The sequence below is a fragment of the Hirundo rustica genome, chromosome 1 (assembly GCF_015227805.2).
Source record: "Hirundo rustica isolate bHirRus1 chromosome 1, bHirRus1.pri.v3, whole genome shotgun sequence".
Classification (NCBI taxonomy): domain Eukaryota; kingdom Metazoa; phylum Chordata; class Aves; order Passeriformes; family Hirundinidae; genus Hirundo; species Hirundo rustica.
In genome coordinates, this window is record NC_053450.1 from 128931555 (window position 1) to 128952238 (window position 20684).

The 20684-nt window shown below is 36.7% G+C and overlaps 1 protein-coding gene across 1 annotated transcript in view; it reads left to right on the forward strand.

Annotated features, from left to right (window-relative positions):
- Window positions 1-20684, forward strand: part of THSD7A (thrombospondin type 1 domain containing 7A) — a 275932-nt gene that overhangs the window by 224068 nt on the left and 31180 nt on the right. Inside the window, exons 14-15 of the mRNA XM_058421741.1 lie at window positions 9157-9351; window positions 11697-11960. Of these exons, the coding sequence (XP_058277724.1) occupies window positions 9157-9351; window positions 11697-11960 (459 nt within the window). The remainder of the gene's footprint in view (window positions 1-9156; window positions 9352-11696; window positions 11961-20684) is intronic.

Below are 20684 nucleotides of genomic sequence, written 5' to 3' on the forward strand. Positions count from 1 at the left end.
TATAAATTCCATTGTAGAATTCACAGAGCAAATTATTCAAGCTGAAAAATGAAAGTTTACTTGTACCTCAGGCCAGATATCAAAATATTCATCTAAATATTGTTTAGACTGTTGCAGCAGTGAAAGTTATAGGCATTAAAGACAGAGGGGGTTTTGCCCAATATTTTTTCCCATTTATGTAAGTGATGTCAATTAACATAAAATGTGGGTTTCCAACTCAGGTCTATTATGTATCATGTCTCAGTGTTGTAATACCTCACAATGTGTTGAGCATATCTTTTACTTTTGTACTCAGTAATATAAACTGTGGGAGCTAAACACCATAGTACAGCTTTTCTTTAGACTGACTCAAGTAAAATATTTTCCCTTTACAATGAATATGACTTGGAAGTACAAGTTGAATTTTTGCCTGAAAGTAAATTTCACTTTGGAAAACACATTTCTCTAACTCTAGAGATGGTCAGCTAAAGGTTGTTTTTTTTTTTTTTACTTCACACCTCAGAAAATTGCATTTTGAACATGAACAGTGTGTTTTATTTGATAATATAATTTGTCTCCTACACAGAACATCTAGATTCCCTATTCCCCCTTACCTTTCAAATTCTGCCATGTGTGAATTGTTAGTGAAACACATTATTTTGTTTGGCCCCCTGCACAAGAATTGATTTCACGCAAAGTGCTCACTGAAGGGAGGCTGACCTGAATGCAAACATCAGCCTGGCTGAGCTCTGCCCTGTACAGTAGTAGAAAGATATCACCAATTCCTGAAGGAAGACTCCAGAAGAGGTTTTATCTCCTCTCCCTGTTAATTCTTGGCTCCCTTCTGCACACTTGGCTATTCCTAAATTAAATTTCTACAGACTGTGGAAAACTTTGCATAATAATATGTCACTATAAAAAAATCTGTACTATAAATAATTTCTTTTATGGTTATTTTGTGATGTAGATACAGAAAATACTGAGCTGTTACTGTGGAACTACTTTTAACCACCCAAAATCACAAAATGCTTAACACTGAAATATGAAATCCACTTCAATATTCTGGTGCTGTATTTATGATTGCTACTGTAATACAGATATTTTGATCAGTAAATTTAACTGTTTGTTGGTGAATTCTGTTCAAATATTGACCGTACTGTGAAAATTGTTGACATACCAGCATTTCTTTTTCAGCTGAGAAATAGTTCTCTTTCAGGTATCTGAAATCACACATGCAGAAATCACACATTCATCCATCTGTTTGTGCCAATTTGCTTTTGGCGACAAAGCAAAACAATAATCTTATAAAGTAATCTTTACCATTTGGTTTCCCATGCATTGCTCCTTTGTTTTGTGTTGATGCTCACTAGAGCAAATAATTCTATTCTTTTATGTGGAAAGAGTTCTGAGTTCCTCTTTTTCAGTGCAAGGGGACGTTGCCATTGCTATCAGCTTGTCCTGTTTCTGAGCTGATTGCCCATGCACAAACACTGTAACACATAGATTATTAGCAAATGTGTTAAATGAGAAAGTATAGGAATCTACACCAGGGAAAAGGCATCTGACCATGCATTCATTAGCAGTTTATTTTGAACAAAATAGTCTGCTACTGTTAATGTTTTAGTTAGAAAGATAATTAAATCTGATGGAAAAACTAGAAGTTAGAAATCATTAAAAATTACTGGTTTGGTGTCGGATCTTAGAGTCTGTGAGTGACTAGAGCATATGCATGCCTTGCTTTATATCACAGCTTTACTGGTTACACTTCCATTCTTCAGCTTTTTTATCACATTTGTCCTTCTTGGCCTTCTTGGCCTTCACTTGGGTGAATCATAAATGTTATAATTGTGATTCATTGTTAAAGACAGTTTTGTTTCTATCTGTCTTGTATAATGAAGGTTTTTTTACAAATCATGTCAAGTTAAATGAATGTCGCAACACTGTAACGTGGGTCAGTGCAGAGGAAAAAAGAATAAGAGGGCTTGGTGGTTTCTGGATTTTGTTTTAAAAAAAGTTTTTCTGTAAGAGTTTTTTTTGTTTGGTTTTTTTGGTTTGGTTTGGTTTGGTTTGGTTTTGTTTTTTTTTAATTATTAGCTATTCATGCAAATAATGGGCAAGTGTTTATACCTAATCCTAAGCATGGTGAAACAGCATTTAATACTGAGCAGCAAATTCATTGCTGTAGTCATGAACTTTATTTGAAGAAGGCTGGTGGTCATGACAATTGTATTGAATTCCTATGATGAATGAAAATCTGAATTTGTACCACTGAAAAAATGCTTTTTAATAGTGGGTAAGCAGGGCAGGAATGTATTACAGAGCTGAAATAACTTAAGACTTCTTTTGTTCAAAAACCTCAAGAGGAGATGATGTGTGCACATCAGCAAGGAGTTTGAAACTTTCTTTTGACCCTACCTAACAAGAAAAGGAAATACAGAGAAAGCCATATTTGACTGCAGCATGATTTATGTTTATTTTCATAAGTTGTTTCTCAGCTAACAAGATTATTTGATCAAATGTATTGATGCATCAACCTGAAATCCAGGAGAGAGAGGCACAGTGGTGGCAAATACAAAATACCCCACCCCCCAAGAAAACAAAAATAAGACAACCACCAGCCAAAAACTAAACAAGAGAATAAATGTTTAGTAAACCCAAGACACTAAGTTTGAAATTGTGAACAACTTAGGCAGGTATGTGTTATGTTATGCTCATATTTTAAATCAGTCACTCAGCTTCAGTGACTTGTGAAAGAACTTAGAAATACAGCTCAAATCCCTTTTGAATTGTACAGGAAAACCTAAGGAAGTTAATAAAACTTCTTTTGCCAGTAACTCCTGCTGCATCCCAATGGTATTGAAGAGGGCATGTAGCAGATGAGAAGCTTGAGTGCCTGTAGAAATTGCTCCTTTGCTGTGGACTCCAGGATGGTGTGGATAAATGTAGAAGAGAGATCTCTGAAGTTGGGTTTTAGAAGATGAGGCTTATTGTAAAGGATATGAGGCCTTGCTCTGAGCTGCCAGGCGCAGCTCGTGGCAAGGCCTAGGGAGGTGGGGGAAGGGAGAGGTAGGGAGAGAGGAGTAAAGAGCAAAGAGACCAACCCACCCTTGCAGCCCCCTGATAAGGGGTCTCGAGGTGGGCTGGAACAGGGCTTGAGCCAATGGGGTCACAGATACTTGATACTTCAGGGGAGGGTTACAGGTGTGGGATGAACCATACATTGGGGGTGAGACAGAACATTCCATTTGACCTCTGGGTCTGGCTGCAGGTGACCTTCAGCTGGTCACATAACTGTTTTCCCAGACATCCAGTAGCTAGGACACCTCAAACATCAAAACTTATTTTCAATTCTATCTCACTTACAGGTTTCACATTCTCAGAATCTAAGCACTCATATTTATAGGGCTTTCTGGCTTCATCCTCCCCAACAAGTGCCCTAACTGCAATAACCAAATCCCATCATGATGGATATGGATGGATGCATACGGTAAGGGCCATCCCAGTGACCAAAGAGATTTGCAGAAGGATGCAGAGCCTGCAGTCCTTGCCACCATGAATCTTCCTCAGAGGTTTTTAAGAGGAATAGGACGAAAATTGTGAAATATGTCAGCATAATAGCAAGAGGAACGTTATTTGTAAATTTAAGCAAAAGTTAAAATAACCTGGTTGTCAGAGAAAATACCTGAATAGCTGTCCTTGATGTCACTGGGAATTGGCCTTTATTAAAGACATGGTCTCAAGCTCTCACTATTCTCCATTCACAGGGTGTATGAAGTAATTTGAATGACAGAGGGATGGGAAGAATCTTCCCAGGATAGCCATGGGCACACAGAGAGGCCTTGCAGGATTTTTAGAGCCATGGGGAGGCTTGAAGGCAGAACCAGTGGTCAAAAGCTCTTTTCTCACTCCACAGCTAAACAGGGACAGCAGCCTTCATCTCCAGGCATTGCTTATGGAGGCAGGGGACTTTGTTGTGGTGGTGGTTTTATGCCCTTATTGAAAGCACAGGGAAGAACTCAAAATCATGGAGTGCTGCTCTTCATAGAACTATAAACTACTATTTTGATGTCATTGAGACTTAACAGATGAGAGTGCTCTATTGCCTGGTTTGTGTTTCAGTCACTGCACAGTACAGTGATCAACTTCAGGAGTCATAAGTAAGAATTTGGACAACTGCTCAATCAGAAGCGGTGTTTACATGAGAGGCTAATTTTTTTTATTTGCAAAAAATAAGAGACAGAACAACTTTATTTGGCAGAAATACATTGCTATTGTCTTTGGAACATAAAGACATAAAGAGCACTCTTGTATTTTCACAATATTGGGGGCAAATTCTCCTTCTTCAGATACTTTGTGGAAGGAATATTTTGTCACACTGTGTCTAGTCCGCTGTGTCCTGCAAAGAAATAAATAAACATAGATGAAATCATAACTTAGACAACATGGATAGATGGCATAAGAAAAGTTAGTATGCTGAAATAGTTCTTGTTTTCTAGAATTAAACAAGAATATTTTTGTTATTCAAAATACTTAGCAATTGAAAAAAATTATATCACAAGTGTGTTGCAAAAGAAAGGACAATAGATAACCTTCCTTTATAAAGAATTTTTTAGGTATAGGAGCCACTGAATCTCAACCTCAGTGAAATGTCAGTGAAGTATGATAATGATGGTAACACTGGAAAGGTTTTTATATAAACTCACACATGACATGACTTGCTAAAATACAGTCTCGGTGTTTCATTAAGCCAACAGGAAATATATTAACCTGTAGTGTCCTGTGGGGACTTGGTAGAAATAATGCTATTCAATAAAGTTTTAATTATACTGAAGTCCCTTGTCTATAAAATTTAGACTGCTATTTATTTCACACCTTTCTTCTGGGAGCTAATAGTTGTTAAATACCAGAACAATTTTATAAGTGAATGGTTTCCATGTTAAATTTGATTTTTCTTTTAGCTGTACTCTGGTTTTATGTTTATATTTAATAATTACTCTAATTCAGTAATGGAGGAACCATGCTCTTTCCACTTACTGCTGATTTCTGTAATAAATACAATACAGTGGTATAAGCAAAATAATTAGCCTGGTACAGTGTAGCTTTATGGTAGTTGAAGATACTTCTCTGTATAGTGAGTAGATTGTCGATCTCAGCAACCTCTATTTAAACAACCATAAATTTGATCAAAGAGGTAGAGGATGAGTTTGCCCAGATTAGCTTGTGAGTGGAAAAAGTACCTCCTCTAACAGTGAGAGCATTTCAGATGCCAAGACAGTTAGCTGGCCAAAAGAGTGTATAAAGGGAATGTATACAGTTGTCAAAATCTCTGCTGTTAATAATGGAAAAATACTCACTTTTCAACAGTCATAAGGAGTATAAACCATTCACAGTGATACCTGAATCTGAAAAATAACAATAGGAAAATGGAATATGGAGCAAATCATCCAGGTCTTGTCAGCTTGAAGTAGCATGAGTAGTTATGGACAGGCACTGTAAAAATTAAGATTCAGGAATTGATTTATTTTGCCAAGCTGTCCTCTAATTTGTGATGTTATTAAGGTGAAATATTTAGGTCTTGAGAATGAAGAGTTTTTCTGCTTTGATTGCTACAGTACAACTGACAGTTATTGTGGAAAAAAACCAAAGTGTTAATCCTCAGGGGAACTTTTCACCTGAGTCTGCCTGATGTAAATTAGATGCATTAATATGACTCTGAAAAAAATTATTACATAATGGATATCTGCTCATGGAGTAATGTTTTATAACTAGGAAAGATGAGGGAATGAATATTGGTTTTAGAAAAAGTCAATTTAGCTAGAAAGAAAGAATGTTCTTTGGTGGGCAAAGTTTGTAGTCCTGTCCAAGGGCTAGATAGAGAGGCAGTATATAAAATGAGTATTAAAGTTTTGAAGAAGTTATTAGAGAATATTGGCTAATTAGTTGACTGGTTTTTAGCCTTTGGCTAGGTATAGTTTTTACTGCTAAAAATGATGGCCTGTATCTCCCTGAGAATGCCGTGAAGATAATGCAATTAGTTTTGCTGATGTGTGCATATAGCAAGGCCAAATTCAAGACAGAGGATTTAGGTTTGATCTCTGTGAATTTCCACATGGTAGAACTAGTCTGAACTATGTTTTTACCTTAGGGATATTGATGTGTGCTACTAGCATCTCACAAGAATCCAAGGCTATAGCATAGCAGTTTGACTTGTGTTTTTCCAAAATATTTGTGCAATCTTAGAAATCTTATGGTATGGATTTTTGATTATTAGATATTTGATTTTTCTCACTGAATCATTGTAATTATATCTGAAAAAAAAATTTCATCATGTAAACTACACTCATAGTAATAGGATTTGACAGAATAATTGTATTAGACAGTGTGCAGCTGGTCAGTCCCCCAGTAAGAACAACTTAATGCAGTACTGAGCCTATTACTAACAGTGCGGGCAGCCCTGCTGCAAAGGGCAGTCAAGGATCAGGGCAGTTGTTTGCTCAGTATCTCAGGAAAAACATACACCCCTCCCTTTCAGTGTTTTACGGTAGACATGCCGCACAAAAAATTCCCTTGGGACCTTTGGATATGTTGTAGTAGGCACACAGACTTGAAACGGAACACATGGGTCAACAAATTCAGCTTCCTAAGTCATCATGAGGCAGAAATTTAGTTTAGAACTGTCAGACTAAAAAGTTTTTTGAGAAATCATAGGTCACTAGACTATTACATTTCCCTTAAAGCAATCTAAAAAAAAAAAAAATCCTTAACTATGTTTCCTTTTTTCATCTAGGAGGAAATGGTTATAGAATCATAGAATAACCTGAGTTGGAAGGGATGCGCAAGTGTCATTGAAGTCAACACCTGGCCCTGCACAGAACAGCCCCAAGGGTCACACCATGTAGCTGAGAGTGTTGTCCCAATGCTTTTTGAACTCCGTCAGGCTTCGTGGTGTGACCACTTCCCCGGGAAGCCTGTTTCAGTTCCCAACTGGGTGAAGAACCATTTCCTACTGTCTAAATTAACACCCCCTGACACAGCCTCAGGCCATTCCTTCACATCCTTCCAGTGGTCACCAGAGAGGAGAGATGGGCACCTGCCCCTCTTCTTGCCCGCTTATAGGCAGCTTTCTCTCATTTTGAAGTGTTGCTTTCATACTTTCTCCAACAGTTGAACTTGATTTTTTTTTTAATTTGTGCTAATAAAGTAATCATTGTCAGCACAATTGAAGAGCTGTGCTTAAATTATAGAGTGTAATATAAAAAGTTATATTCCTTCATATGAATACAGAATATTTGGATGCAATGCTACTGCAGCAATAAGTGACTCAAATTATTTTACAGTCAAGCTACCACATCTACAGTGTGCTGTCAGAAGCCAAGAAGCATAAATATAATTCTATTGTGTGAAAAAACAACTAGAAGTTTCCTGTGTCTTTACTTTATAATAGGTCTTATGATATTTTGGGGATGGAATTAAAGTTAGGTTCATTGAGCTTAGAATGGATAAGAAACCATGCTTAAAAAAAATAAAAATACTTGAGAAACAATTATAGAACATTTTTGACTTTCATGAAGGGGTAGAGTGTCTCCTCAGCAATTTTGTTGGTGATACAGAACTGGGATGAGTGGTTGATACCCCAGAGGGCTGTGTAGCCTTCAGAAGGATCCAGACGGTTAGGAGAGATGAACGGAGAAGAACCATCTGATATTCAACAACGGCAAGTGCAGGGTCCTGCACAGGGGAGGAATAACCCCACACACCAAGACTGACCTCACACCAAGACTGACCACACACTTGGGGAGGAATAACCCCACACCAAGACTGGAGAAGGGCCTGGGGGTCCTAGTGGACAATGAGCTTTCCATGAGCAGCTATGCCCTTTGTGGCCAAAAATGCTAATGATGTCCTGGAGTGCATTAGGAAGAGCATGGCTGGCATGTTCAGGGAGATGATCCTGCCTCTCCTATCAGCCCTGGTGAAGCCTGCACCTGGCATCCAGCTCTGAGCTCCTCAGTAAAAAAGAGATATGGAACTCTTAGAGCAGATCCAGCTGAGGGTGACAATGATGATTAAGGGACTGGAACATCTCTCTTGTGAGGAAAGGCTGAGAGAGCTGGGCCTGTTCACCCTTGAGAAGACTGAGAAGGGATCATATCAATAAGTATTTGAAGGGAGAATGTCAAGATGATGGAGCCAGGCTCTTCTTGGTGGTGCCAAGTTTAGGACGAGGCAACAGCCAGAAACTGAAGCATGGAAAGTTCAACCTGAACATGAGGAGGAATGTTTTACTGTGAGGATGACAACGCTGGAAAAGATTCCCCAGAGAAGTTGTGGAACCTCCTTCTCTGGAGGTATTCAAGAGCCTTCTGGGCACAGTTCTATGCCATGTGCACTCGGGGACCCTGCTTGAGCAGGGACCTCCAGTGGTCCCTTAACATTAACCATTCTGTGGTTAAAGATTATATTAATGAAACAGGACTTCCTATTCTTTGTAAATCCTTATGTTCCAATTCCTTACTTTTGTGTGACCTGATATTTCCTTAAGGAACTTGTTTTTCTTCTTAAGTAAGAAGCTTTTATTCAGGACATGGCTATCATGTTCTATAAAGTTGTACCCCTAATGGCTGATGATCCTTCCCTAAGAAACATGCTGTATTCTTCAAATCTGTTTCAAGACCAAAAATTGCTGAAGAACATCAGGCAGCAATACTGTTGTAAAGGTTTAAGTGGTATGCAGAACTCAAATTTGCTTCTAAATTTTAAGCCTATCCATCTTTCTAAAATTCAATTTGCTGATAAAACTTTGTAACTTAAGTTACTTAAGATGATATTGTAATTTTTTTAATGTCTGAGATTGTAGATTGTGTCAGTGATATCAGGAGAAATGATGATGTGTAAAGTGATATAACAGATGTGGATAATATGGTGCAACATATATAATATTTACCGTTGTCTGTAATTTTTTTTTTCTGGTAAGTCCTGATAAATTATTTTAAACAAAATCTTAAGTGAGAAATGTCAAATATATTTGTTCAAGGTAAAACTGGCAGCAAATATCGTTGTATAGGTATTCTGGGCTTTCAGTGTGATTTTGCGATAGAATACTGTAGCCTTTACTTAATTGAATAGAGACATTCATAAAAATGTTTTGAATTAGACTCCTTCTCTTCTTGCTTCCAGCAATTACTTGTCGCAGACAAGATGGAGGACAAGCTGACATCAGTGAGTGCCTTAAATACTCTGGCCCATTACCACCCTTAACACAGATGTGCCAGATTCCCTGCCAAGATGACTGTCAGTTTACGAACTGGTCAAAATTTTCTCCCTGTAATGGAGACTGTGGAGGAGTCAGGACAAGAAAACGCACTCTTGTTGGTAAGAGTAACAAGCAAAATAATGCTTCTTTTATTAATTATTGATAATGTTTTGTTTAAAACCTGAAGACTTCAGAGGTTCCCTTATGCCAAGTATTTGTCATAGTGCAGAAGGCAGATCCAGTGTCATGCTCTATATACTGCTGGTGGAACAATACCCAGGAGTAGAAACTCGTGCCATATGTCAGAGACTCTTGATATGGGTAAGTAGCTAGAGAGATGGGAGAACATAGAAGAATACAGTCTTTTGTTTCTAAATACAGGGCACATAGTAGCGGGGATTGTTCTGTTGGGGTTTTTTGTTTGGTTGGTTTTTTCTATGTGGGTTTTTTTTTTTGACAGATAAGTCAGCAATCCTCTCACCTTAACAGGATCAGATGTTAACCCACTTGCCTTCCTCTTCCCACGCCTGGTCTTGGCTAAAGCAGGCTTTCTTCTCTCATGGTGTTTTTTGGCACATTTAGAATTACTATGGCAACTGAGTGATTTTCAGCATTTTGCTATAGATTACCATTTTCAGCCTTAATCTTTGGCTTACGTCTTTTGAACTTAGCTGCAGACTTGAACATCAGATTTATGATTAAACCACTCCTTTGTTCTCCCAGTTCTTTCTTTCACCATTTTTCATTGTCTACATCCAGCACCACAGACCACACAAGGAAATACACTGCTTCATTTTTTGCCTTATTTCTTGAGACAAGTAATAATGCTCTTATTTTGTGTCTCAAGAAGCCTTTTTAGGTTTTACTTAGCAGACTAAATTGATTTACCAGTGATGCTCTTGCCACAGACTTGTCCTAGTTATACATAATGGACACTGTTCCACTTTTTTCTTCAACTTCTTTTTAATCTGTTGTTTGGTGTTTTTTGCGGGGGGGGGTTTGTGTGTGTGTGGTGGTTTTCTGTGGTGTGGTTGTTTTTTGGTTTTTTTTTTTTTTTTGTGTGGGTTTTTTAATTATTTTTTTAAATTTTTTTATTTTATTATTATTTTTTTCTTATGCATAAAGTGAGGAAAAAAAAAACAACACAAACCATGCCCTGCTTCTAAATTATAATTGAAACCTCAAGAGTGAGGCTTGGCCTCTGTCACAGCACTCTTTGCCAATTAGTCTGTATTGTCTGTGGTGGAGGAAAGCTAGCTAAGGGGGGTGCCCATTAGCAGGCTCAGAAAGAATGTGATAGGATCCAAACCCTATCCCTGTTTCCATCCCCCTGTAAATCAGAAGACCAGCGGACAATGAATAAATAATTCATGATTTTCAAGAGGCCTCACTGTGACTGTCTAATAATTCCAGTAAGCTTTATGTCAGGTTTGCTTCCACAAAATAAAAATGAGCAAAACTGATTAACAGTATTTTTCCTTATTTTAAAAGCAAAGCAAGAAAATACATATTCTCCTACCACATTCTTAATACTTTGTGATACTTCCTGTCCTCATTTAACCTACCCCTTCCAACTTTCCAACTCTGTGATATGTGCTATGGTGTATTCTCTGTGGCAATGTGTTACCCAGACTAATTCATAATGCCAGACTAATTCATAATGCTTGACTAATTTGTAATTATTCTTGGTAAATGCTTCCAGAAAAGAAGCATATATTTAGTAAGAAGTTGTGTTGTCAAAAGAATAATAAACTTTTCTCCAGGTACCCATTTTCTATTCCAAATGAAGGCAGTAGCAAATACAAGAACTAAGGATGCTGGAAAGTTATGTCCAGTGCCTTGTTTTGAACAGCAAGGAAAATGCTACAGAATATTAATTAAAATAATAGCTAAATAATAACTACTTAGATACTACTTAGTAACAACCACTACTTTTGCAAGGACTACTACATTAATTTACATGAACTGTCTGGTATGGAAAGGAAAACTAAGCAAGCTTTACCAAAGAGAAGATTGAAATATATTTAATGGAAAGGGGAAATTGAATGGATGGCTATGCTCCAGTTCAGGAAAGAAAACAAGAACAGAATTGAATGGAAACCAATTCAGAGAAGGAGCTTATTCTATTAGAAGGGAAGAATGGTAATTATGAACAAATGTACAATAACAGGTGATTAAAGAATTTTGACATTTTAAAAGAAGGTACTAGTGTAGCAAAGATGCATGTTACTTCCTTCTTGACTTCTTCCTTCAACTAGTACCTTCTTTCAAAATGTCAAAATTCTTTTAGGTATCCACTACTTTAGAAATTCAAGTCAATAACCTAATTTAATAAAGATGATTGTAACAGGTATTAGGCATATGTATGTAGTTGCAAGCAGTTGTTACAGAAATCTAAATGAAATTTTTGGGAGATAAGCTGTAAACTGATACAAACTTGCTAATAACTATTTTTTCTTTCTAGGAAAAAGTAAGAAAAAAGACAAATGTAGAAATTCTCAGTTGTATCCTCTAACTGAGAATCAGTTTTGCCCGTGTGACAAGTACAGTGCTCAGCCTGTGGGAAATTGGTCAGACTGTATTTTACCAGAGGGCAAGATGGAAGTATTGCTGGGAATGAAGGTACAAGGAGACGTTAAGGAATGTGGACAAGGCTATCGTTACCAGGCCATGGCATGCTATGACCAAAACAATCGACTTGTGGAAACATCACGATGCAACAGTCATGGTATTTACAAACCTATTTTCATTCATCTGTTTACTTATGTGCATTTTTAAATTTAACATAATATATGTACAAATAGAATTAGCAGATTAATATTTATTGGTTAGGCTGCCTTTTATCCCAAGATACCTTCAAACCCAGCACATTTTTGCTGACTTTTAAAATAGTAAAATTAAGTAAAATTGTGGTAAACTACTAACTAGGTATTTCAATTGAAAAATTTAAAAACTTATTATTCTTCCTGATAACTGTACCTAGAAATTTGAGAATAAAACCATTTAGAAGAGGTCATTTCACAAAAAATAAACAAGCACAGGACTATTTTGGAAAGGCTGGAATTATGTCCACAGATTCTTTAAATAGCTTTAAAGTCCTTGAATAGCCTTGTCTCTACCAGTTGTTCTTCAGCACCTTAACTAACAGTCATGCATTGACCTGAGTTCAACAGCAAACAGCACTTTTTCCCTGTGTAAATTTGTCATGTGTAAAACCACCTAGGATGGTTAAAGACTTTATATTCTTTGTATTTGCATTGCTCCAGGAAGGAACAGTGTTCCTTCCTAAAGGGAGTGGATCTGTTGCATTAGGATCAAAATTGGCAGTTTCTGGTTTTCAGTGGGCCAGAAATGTGCTAATTAATATCACTGGAGGTTTTGGGTTCATTTTTCTCCTGCTTGCAGTGCAAACTTGTATCTGAGTAATTGGTATGAAAAGCTGAATGTTAGTGCCATTAAAAGGTCAATCTGAGTTTAATTCACATGTATGTTCTACTCTCTAATGTTAAATCAAGATTAAAAAAATAATTTATATACTTAGATATATTTAAAATAGCTAATAAAAAAAATTCATTAAATAAAGCAATTTTGATTTGCACTTTTAATGCCAGTTTATATATACGATAAACTAGAAATTCAACATATCAGGTCAAGGTGTTAGCATATTCTATGTTAGAAATTCATGATTTTTCAGCATTAAGTTCAGAGTGACTTTTGAAAAGTGGAAATTTGTGAAAACGCTTTCGTATGTAGGAAACTAGGGGAAATCATGGCCCAGTGCTAATCAGTTTTCAGTGACTTGAAGAATGGGCACTGCCAGCTTTTCTGTCAAAAAAAAAAGCAAAGAAACTGTCCAAGATCATGTTGCTGGTGTTTTATGTGGTAGGTAACGTGCTGCTGCTACGAACAACTTTTTGTGCAGAACAAGTATGAATGTAGCTGCTTTCAAGCCCTGGTAGTGCATTTTAAGGTGCAATTCCATTGCAGGAATCAAAGAAATAGAAGATGAATAAAAAAGTATTAAAAAAGTATAATTCCAAAACATCGTTTACCCTGACATCACTTTCTCCTCATGACAGTAATTTCTGATCCATAGATTCTGTCAGTGAATGTGGCCTACATTCACAGTGACCATAATGAGTAATAATCCAGTGGAAAAGCTGCTAACAATGTATTACTGTTATTCCTACTATAGCCAGGGCTACTGTTTACAAGCTATTAGCACTCACTGGCATCATTTCAAAAACACGATATAGCATTGCTTTGTTGTGCTCTTTCTTTCTCAAGTTCTGTCCCTTTTTTCTCGTGGGAGACTTGAACTCTCTTTTAACTTTGTAAAATGGAAGTGTTTGCTTGTCATTACTGTATTTATTGTAGATTGGGAAGCCTTAGCCCTTTGTTTTTAGGTGTTGTTTTCTTTTGAATTCTTTCTTTCTAGATCAGTTCACTAAAGTGTCTGGTTCCTTGATATTCCACTACACCACCCCCCACCTCACACCCCTCCTGTCTGTGTTTTCTCATCAGTTCCATCTGAGAGGGAGAGTACATGTTAACTTGGTCCATGGTGTAGATGAAGCTTGGAATTCATATTGAACTAATCCTGTTTTCCTTCTACTTTCCTAAAATTGTTTGACAGGAATTTCATGTATTCAGGGAATAAAGCATCTAACATGATTTTGATGGTAAAGGTTTAAACTGATGCTAATGAATATGTCACCAGATTTATGGTTTCCTTTCCAGTAGATCCTCTGTTATTGATAGGTATTGTACATACACGTAGTATAGGCTTACATAAAGCTTACCTAATTTTTTGTCTGCCTTTTGCATTTTTCCAGGTTTAGCATACTTTTGCTAAAGGGAGTTAGAGCAAATTATATAGATTTTTTTCAATCTAATTTCAGTATATGTTTACTGCCTTTTCTGAATAACGACTTTTTATTCATGGATTGCTTTATGATGATTTATTTTTCTCAACATGTACAAAATGCTGCTTTGCCAGATAAATCTTATTTTATATCTTCCCAGTATTTATTTATGATGCTTTTCTTATTCTCATGCCCTTGTTGTGTGACAATTCTTCAGTTTGGCATCTTCTCTAGATTTCAGTGTGCTCTTTGGGGAAATTTTTTGGGTTTTTTTGGTTTGGCTTGTTGTTGTTGTTTTTTGTTTGTTTGGGGTTTTGGGGGATTCTTTGTGGGTTTTTGTTGTTGTTTGTTTTTGTTTTGTTTTGTTTAAGAACAAATATAAAAACTATATTATGCCAAATCAACAAGAGACTTCTGTAGTATCACAATAGTACCCTACCTGCTAGAAAATAAAAGTGGCTTGTAGCTTCCCATTGATCTGCCTTTGGCTTGTCAAGCAGAACTTGAGAGGACACATAATTCAAGCCTGCTTGGTTTATTTTTTTACATTTTAACAGAGGTGCCTATTTCTCTACAGCAATGATTTTTCACTGGATTTTTCACCAGTTTTATAATTGATCCAAAGTGTCATCAGGTTTTTCTGCTATGTTATCTGTTTTACTCTTAATTCCTGTGGGTCTCCTATTTCTTTTCCAAGTAATATATTATGTAATTGCAGTTTTTAGAGGATATGATTTAGTGAATTAGCTTGCACTAGGAGAGAAAACTGGACCAGTATTTAAGAGAAGATATTTCCTGTCTGGTATCCAACTTGAACTTTTGTTGTCTTCTGACCCTATGAAATCCTGAAATGGCAAACAGAGATAATTGAACTTCTTTAGCTGTGAAAGCAACCTCTAACTCTGACAAGAGGGACAAACTACACCCACTCTGATGTTATTAATACATCATGAAATATGTTTTGTGATATATTCAAATGACACAAGAAACTCAAATTGTGAGACTTTCAAAAGTTTTATGTAAATATTGCCATGTAAATTTCAAGACCATGAGCAGGTCGGTGTTGCAAGTCATGCTGTTTTGACTGGAAGGAATAAGACAGACCTGCTCAGCCGTGCCTTAAAATTCACAGGCTGTTTGTTTTGCAAAATATTTCTTGCTTATCATCACAATTCAGTTGATTTATTCAGAAAAGGCAAACAGAAGCAGAAGAATAAATACTTCAGGGTTCTTTTTCCTGCTTTGCACATCTCATGTTCAAAAGATTTAAGAGTTGACTAGTTGTTTCACAGACACCAAGGAGCTAAAGGACAGATGTGACACAAGGACCACCCTAAATTAGTATACCCATCTGAGGATTCTTGTGATGATTTTTGAAAATTTGGGTGCAGTTATAGAGTCCCAAGTGTGAACAAGTTTCTCAAAAAGACAGGAGTGACTGTAAAAGAAAATTAAAGGCAAAATAGAGTTAAATAACTCTATTGTTACTGCTATGTTAGAAATCTGGAAAGAAGAGGGCAGAAGTCTTTCTGTAGACGGTCATTAGCTTTCTGTAGCTTAACAGGTGCTTAAAAAAACCCAAAACCAAGCAACCAGTTGAAAGTAGACCTAAGTTTCACCTGCAGAGAGACAAGGTGGTTTGTTTTTTCCTGACTTTCTTTTTTATCTGTGTTATGTATGGTAAATATTTTGACTTTCATTTTCAAAATAGTTTGTTTCACGTTTACATTAAATTTAGTGGTAAGAAAATTTACACTATTCAGCGGCCATTTGAAATATTCTGCCACTGGTATTTTTCATCCATTTCATCCACACTTCTGCAGAGTGTGGGCAGGAGCTAATAGCTTCCAGGTGTCAGTAGATGTGGTAATATCAGATAAAAGTGCTAACTGAGCTGTTGTTTACCTGTTTCCCTTAGTGGAAGACACATAAATTGCCCTTTCTCTGCTTCCTGCTTTTCAATAATAATAAAGATAATTTTATTGGAGAAATATAATAAATAGAATATTTATTGGAGAAATATACTAAATAAGAAATATAAGAAAAACATATATTGTTAGTCAAGTGTGAGAGGGTTGTTGGTTTTTTTTTTTTTTTCCCTCCCATTAGAAAAGCCACAGTTCTCTTTTACAGCTTTATCCCTGCCATGAGTAGTGTACTAGAGGTCTGTGGATAATGACATGTGTCTGCCAACAATCTGTTTACGTGTATTTGTTAAAAAAATTGAGAGATATTCTCTTCATTGTTCCTTTAAGTTGTACTTTGGAATTTTCATGACAAAAAAATCAAAAGCAAGCCACTGCCATGCTTCTGAACTAGACTATTTGCTCTCCAGTATTTAGTTTTTCTCCATTGTATATCAATTATGAATCATGACCCACATAAGCTGAGCAGTGGTTGTGTTTGTGCCTACTGAAGGCAAACAGAATAGCATGGGAGACAGATGCAGCATTTTTATATAGGTCGTATTACTCTTCTTAATTCATGTCCGTTTACTGTTAAGACCTTAGGCACAGTCAAGCAGTCAGGATAGTTTGTCTGCTGCCTTATTAGTGTGAGATTATTTCCCCCTTCAGCATTAATTAAATGAGATGCATTGATTTGTGCTGACTCTACAAAGCCCTCTGTGGCTACAAGGCTTATGTGGAGGATTAGAGAGGGATATCTGCGTATCAGTGAATACTTTTGCAACAGCTGCTAGGAGTATCAACGCGAATGGAGGAATTTTGTATTTAATTGTTTATATGTGCAATAAAATAAAATCTTGTGTGATATAACAGAGTCTATATCATCCAAGGTGTCTGTAACAGCTTGTGTTATCCAGTTTTATTAGGATTTTAAATGTGTTTTTTTGACTCTCAATAGTCTAACCTGAAGCAATGCAAATTTATCCAGGAAAAAAAAAAAAACCAAACAAAAAAAACCAAACCAAAAACAACAGGGTTAAAATTTAATTGAGACTTTCTTTTGAATATTTATTCAAAAGTAAATATATTTCCCATAGGAAATTCTAATCTAGTATGGTAGTAAGCCTAGGTTCTCAAATTGTTATTGATACTTTACTGTTTCATAGCCTATATATTTTCTTATTTTTTTTAAATCTATATATATTTGTGTTATGTGTTCTCCAGCAATATTTATGTGTTCTCCAGCAATATGTTACATATTGCCCTGCACCAGAAGTCCTACCTTAGGTCTCTGAATTCTGGTGCCTCAAAATCTGCCCTGTCAACAGGACATCAGTTTTAAAGGAGTCATCCATCAATCCAAAGAGTTGTAGTTCGTTCACCAGAGGAAGAATTACTGATGTAGGAGATAGTTAAGCATGAACAATTACTCTCAGATTTTGAGGCTTTGAAGGGTAATCCTGAAAAAAAAAAAAGAAAAAAAAAATCTTATGGTGTTCAGTTATCTTTCCTTGGCTCAACAGAAATATGAATGGTTTCTAGAAATACATGTCTTCTGATACAAATTAAATGCAAATACTTGTATATTTCTTTATCCTGGAAGATGAGATCCATGAAATTTGTATTTCCTGAAAAAAAATCTATAAGAACAACATAAACCATTTTGACATTGCAGGTTTTTTCTTTGAAACATAGCATGACATTTAGTAATGAAAGTTGGAGCATAATTCTGTCAGTCCTAGGGACAAAAGAGTTCATGTAAACATTTTGGGAGATGTTTATGTTTGCACCTGTCAACTGGAGCAGTCAGTCTATTCCTACACATTGCACATGCAGTTTGTGGGGAAAAGTCCTAGATCCACCTACTTACCCTGCTTTGTCATTAGAGAAAGCGTGAAGTCCATTAAAGTCCTCCCTTATAAATTATCCATCACATCAGTTAATGACTTTGCTCTAGGAGTCCAGATTTTATAGCCAATTAGCAATGGGACAGTAAACTTTTCCCTTTTACTAATGAGTTCAGTTCATTCCTAGTGGTTCAAAGCCATTTGTTAAATTGTGGTTCAGTAATCTTTAATGATAGAATAGCCATGTTCTCACTCTTAACAGACAACTGCCCATTTCACAGCCTTATAGGAGCTGAAATAATTTAGAAACTACTGCCCTGGGAGCAGACTCAGGCTCTCACAAAAAGGCAACTCTTTCCAACACCTCTCTGGACAGGGCCTGTACCCTGTACCACAGTGCACCACAGTCTCGTCTCTCCAACATCCCTCAGCTGTTGTAAGGAGAAGGAAGCGATGCAGGAAGCATGCAGTGAAACACTTTAGTCCGGATGAGAAACAGCAGGCAGAAATTGAACTGCTGATGTCCAGAGCCCTTAAAGTGTTGGTTTTCTACTTCACTATCCCTTTCTCACCTTCTCAGCCCTTCTTCATGGACATTTCACTGCTCTCATTCTTTCCTTCTCTCTGCATCTGTTGTATTTTACCCTTGGTCATTTCTTGCTTGTTCTTTGAACCTCAACGCTCTGCTACGACTTTTGGTGCAATTATATTAACCCACCAGTCTGTGTGATTATAACTGGGTGAAATTCCACCATAGAGATGCTTACCCACACATGAGAGGTTTGTTTCTGTAGTAAGGTTCTGTACTAACACACACACATAAAATTTGTCTAACACGAGCAGCACCTTTTCAAGGGTGATTTGACTGAACTGAAAACAACACTGAAAATTTAAAAATGGCTCCTTCACATCCTTTTCATGTCAGAAGCTATGTATCTGCATCAACAGTCTCATTTGCATGTAGTGTTTCTGGTTTCTGCATTTCCATAGTTTTCTATATAACAGCATTCTGTCTTCTCGCTTGCTAAAAATTTTAGTGTGAACAAAGTCTACAAGTAAAAACATCTGAAATTTAACAAAAACAACATCAGCAACAACAACCACAACAACCAAGTAAAAACTTTTCAAAGTTCCAGAACATCTGCTTCCTTGGATTTGAGGGAGGATTGCTATGAACTTAGGGAGATCATCCTCAATCACCCTAAAAGATATGCTGACTTCATATACAAAGAAAGGCATCTAAGGTGATGACAAATCCAGAGAAGCTTTTCCTGAAAAGTACAATTTGATAGATAGTAAGTGGAGTGGAACAAATAATTTGCAACAATTTTTTTTTTTTTTTTTTTTTTTTAATTCACTCTTCTTTCTTGACCGATGTGCTGTCTGTAAGCAATTTGGAGTGTACTTCTGCCTCAGTTCTAAGGGAGTCCAGTAGCATAGCTAAATGTCTGTTGAGCAAAATACTGAGGCCCCAGAGAGGAAATACATGCCAAGGGATGAATATGCCAAAAACTTTTTGATGTCAGCTATAACAAGGTCATTTTCATTCTGCATGCTAATTATATATGGAGTGCAAATCAGAGAGCACGGTGTTTGTATTTTTTCACTTTGTCCTCTATTTTGATTTGTGAGAACATTCTTTGGTACATTTCACTCTCTGGCCAGAGGATACCAGCATAAGCTCTTGAGAGCATTTTGTTCTGTTTGTGCTTCACCAAGATATTACTTTTGGCAGGATGTTTGTTTCTTTTCTCCTCTTTCTTTGTTTTCTATCCCCATGCAGTTCTTCCTTACAATTCTCTTGACTTTATTTTCTGATCTATTTATTTCCTCTTCCCTCTCACTGTCTTTTCTTACCCTTTCCTCTACTCCTCCTTAGTCCCTCTTTTGTTTTGCATTTCTTCTGTTGTTTTGAATTTGACTCTCCCATGAAAAGTAACTTAATAAAATTACAGAATATCCTGAATTGGAAGGGATCCACAAGGATTATGGAGTCCAACACCTGGCCGTGCACAGGACACCGCAAGAGTCACACCATGAGCCCGAGAGCATTGTCCAAACAGTTCTTGAACTCTGTCAAGCTTCATGCTGTGGCCACATCCCTGGGGACCCTGTTCCAATGCCCAACCAGCCTCTGGGTGAAGAACATTTTTCTAATATGTAATCTAATCTTTGTGTTCTTCACTTATTTATTTTCTTTTCCTTCTCTTTGGAGAAGCTGTGAAATTTCTTTGTGGATCTTTAACTGTTCTTAGTATACCAGTGGTTAGGAGATTTTAATGCTTTTCCTACATCTTACAAAAGAATAAGTGCTTTTCTCTCTGCTCTCCAAAAATGCTCCACAATTCCAGAATCTCCAAGCCATCCTACCTTGTTAGAGCTCCTTTTTGGCGCTTTCATTGCTTGACTCCATTCTTGTTCCCTTAACACCTGTTTTCCATTTCTTGTTGAAAGTAAAAGGAGAATTTCAGAATTACAAGAAATTTCATAGAGCAGTGAAATCTTCACTTAGTTCTGTTAGACAAAAAATATCACTTAACATTTATTGTTTGGAGGGAATAGTTTCTTTTAATTTGTTTCACTTTTTTTTTTTTTTTTTTTTTTTTTAAATTCACTAGCTTCCTGATTGTGTGAGTACATGGTTTTGTATAAGATCTGAGAGGACTTGTTAAAAGCTCATTTCTGGTGAAGGTACAGCCTTTGGTATTTATGCAATCAAACTTCAGTGTAGGTTGCAGCTCTGAGATAGCGTGCCTCAGATTTCAAATGCAATCTATGCCAGTACCTCTGATATGCAGGGATGTGATCCTCAAAAATATATTTTGTATAACAC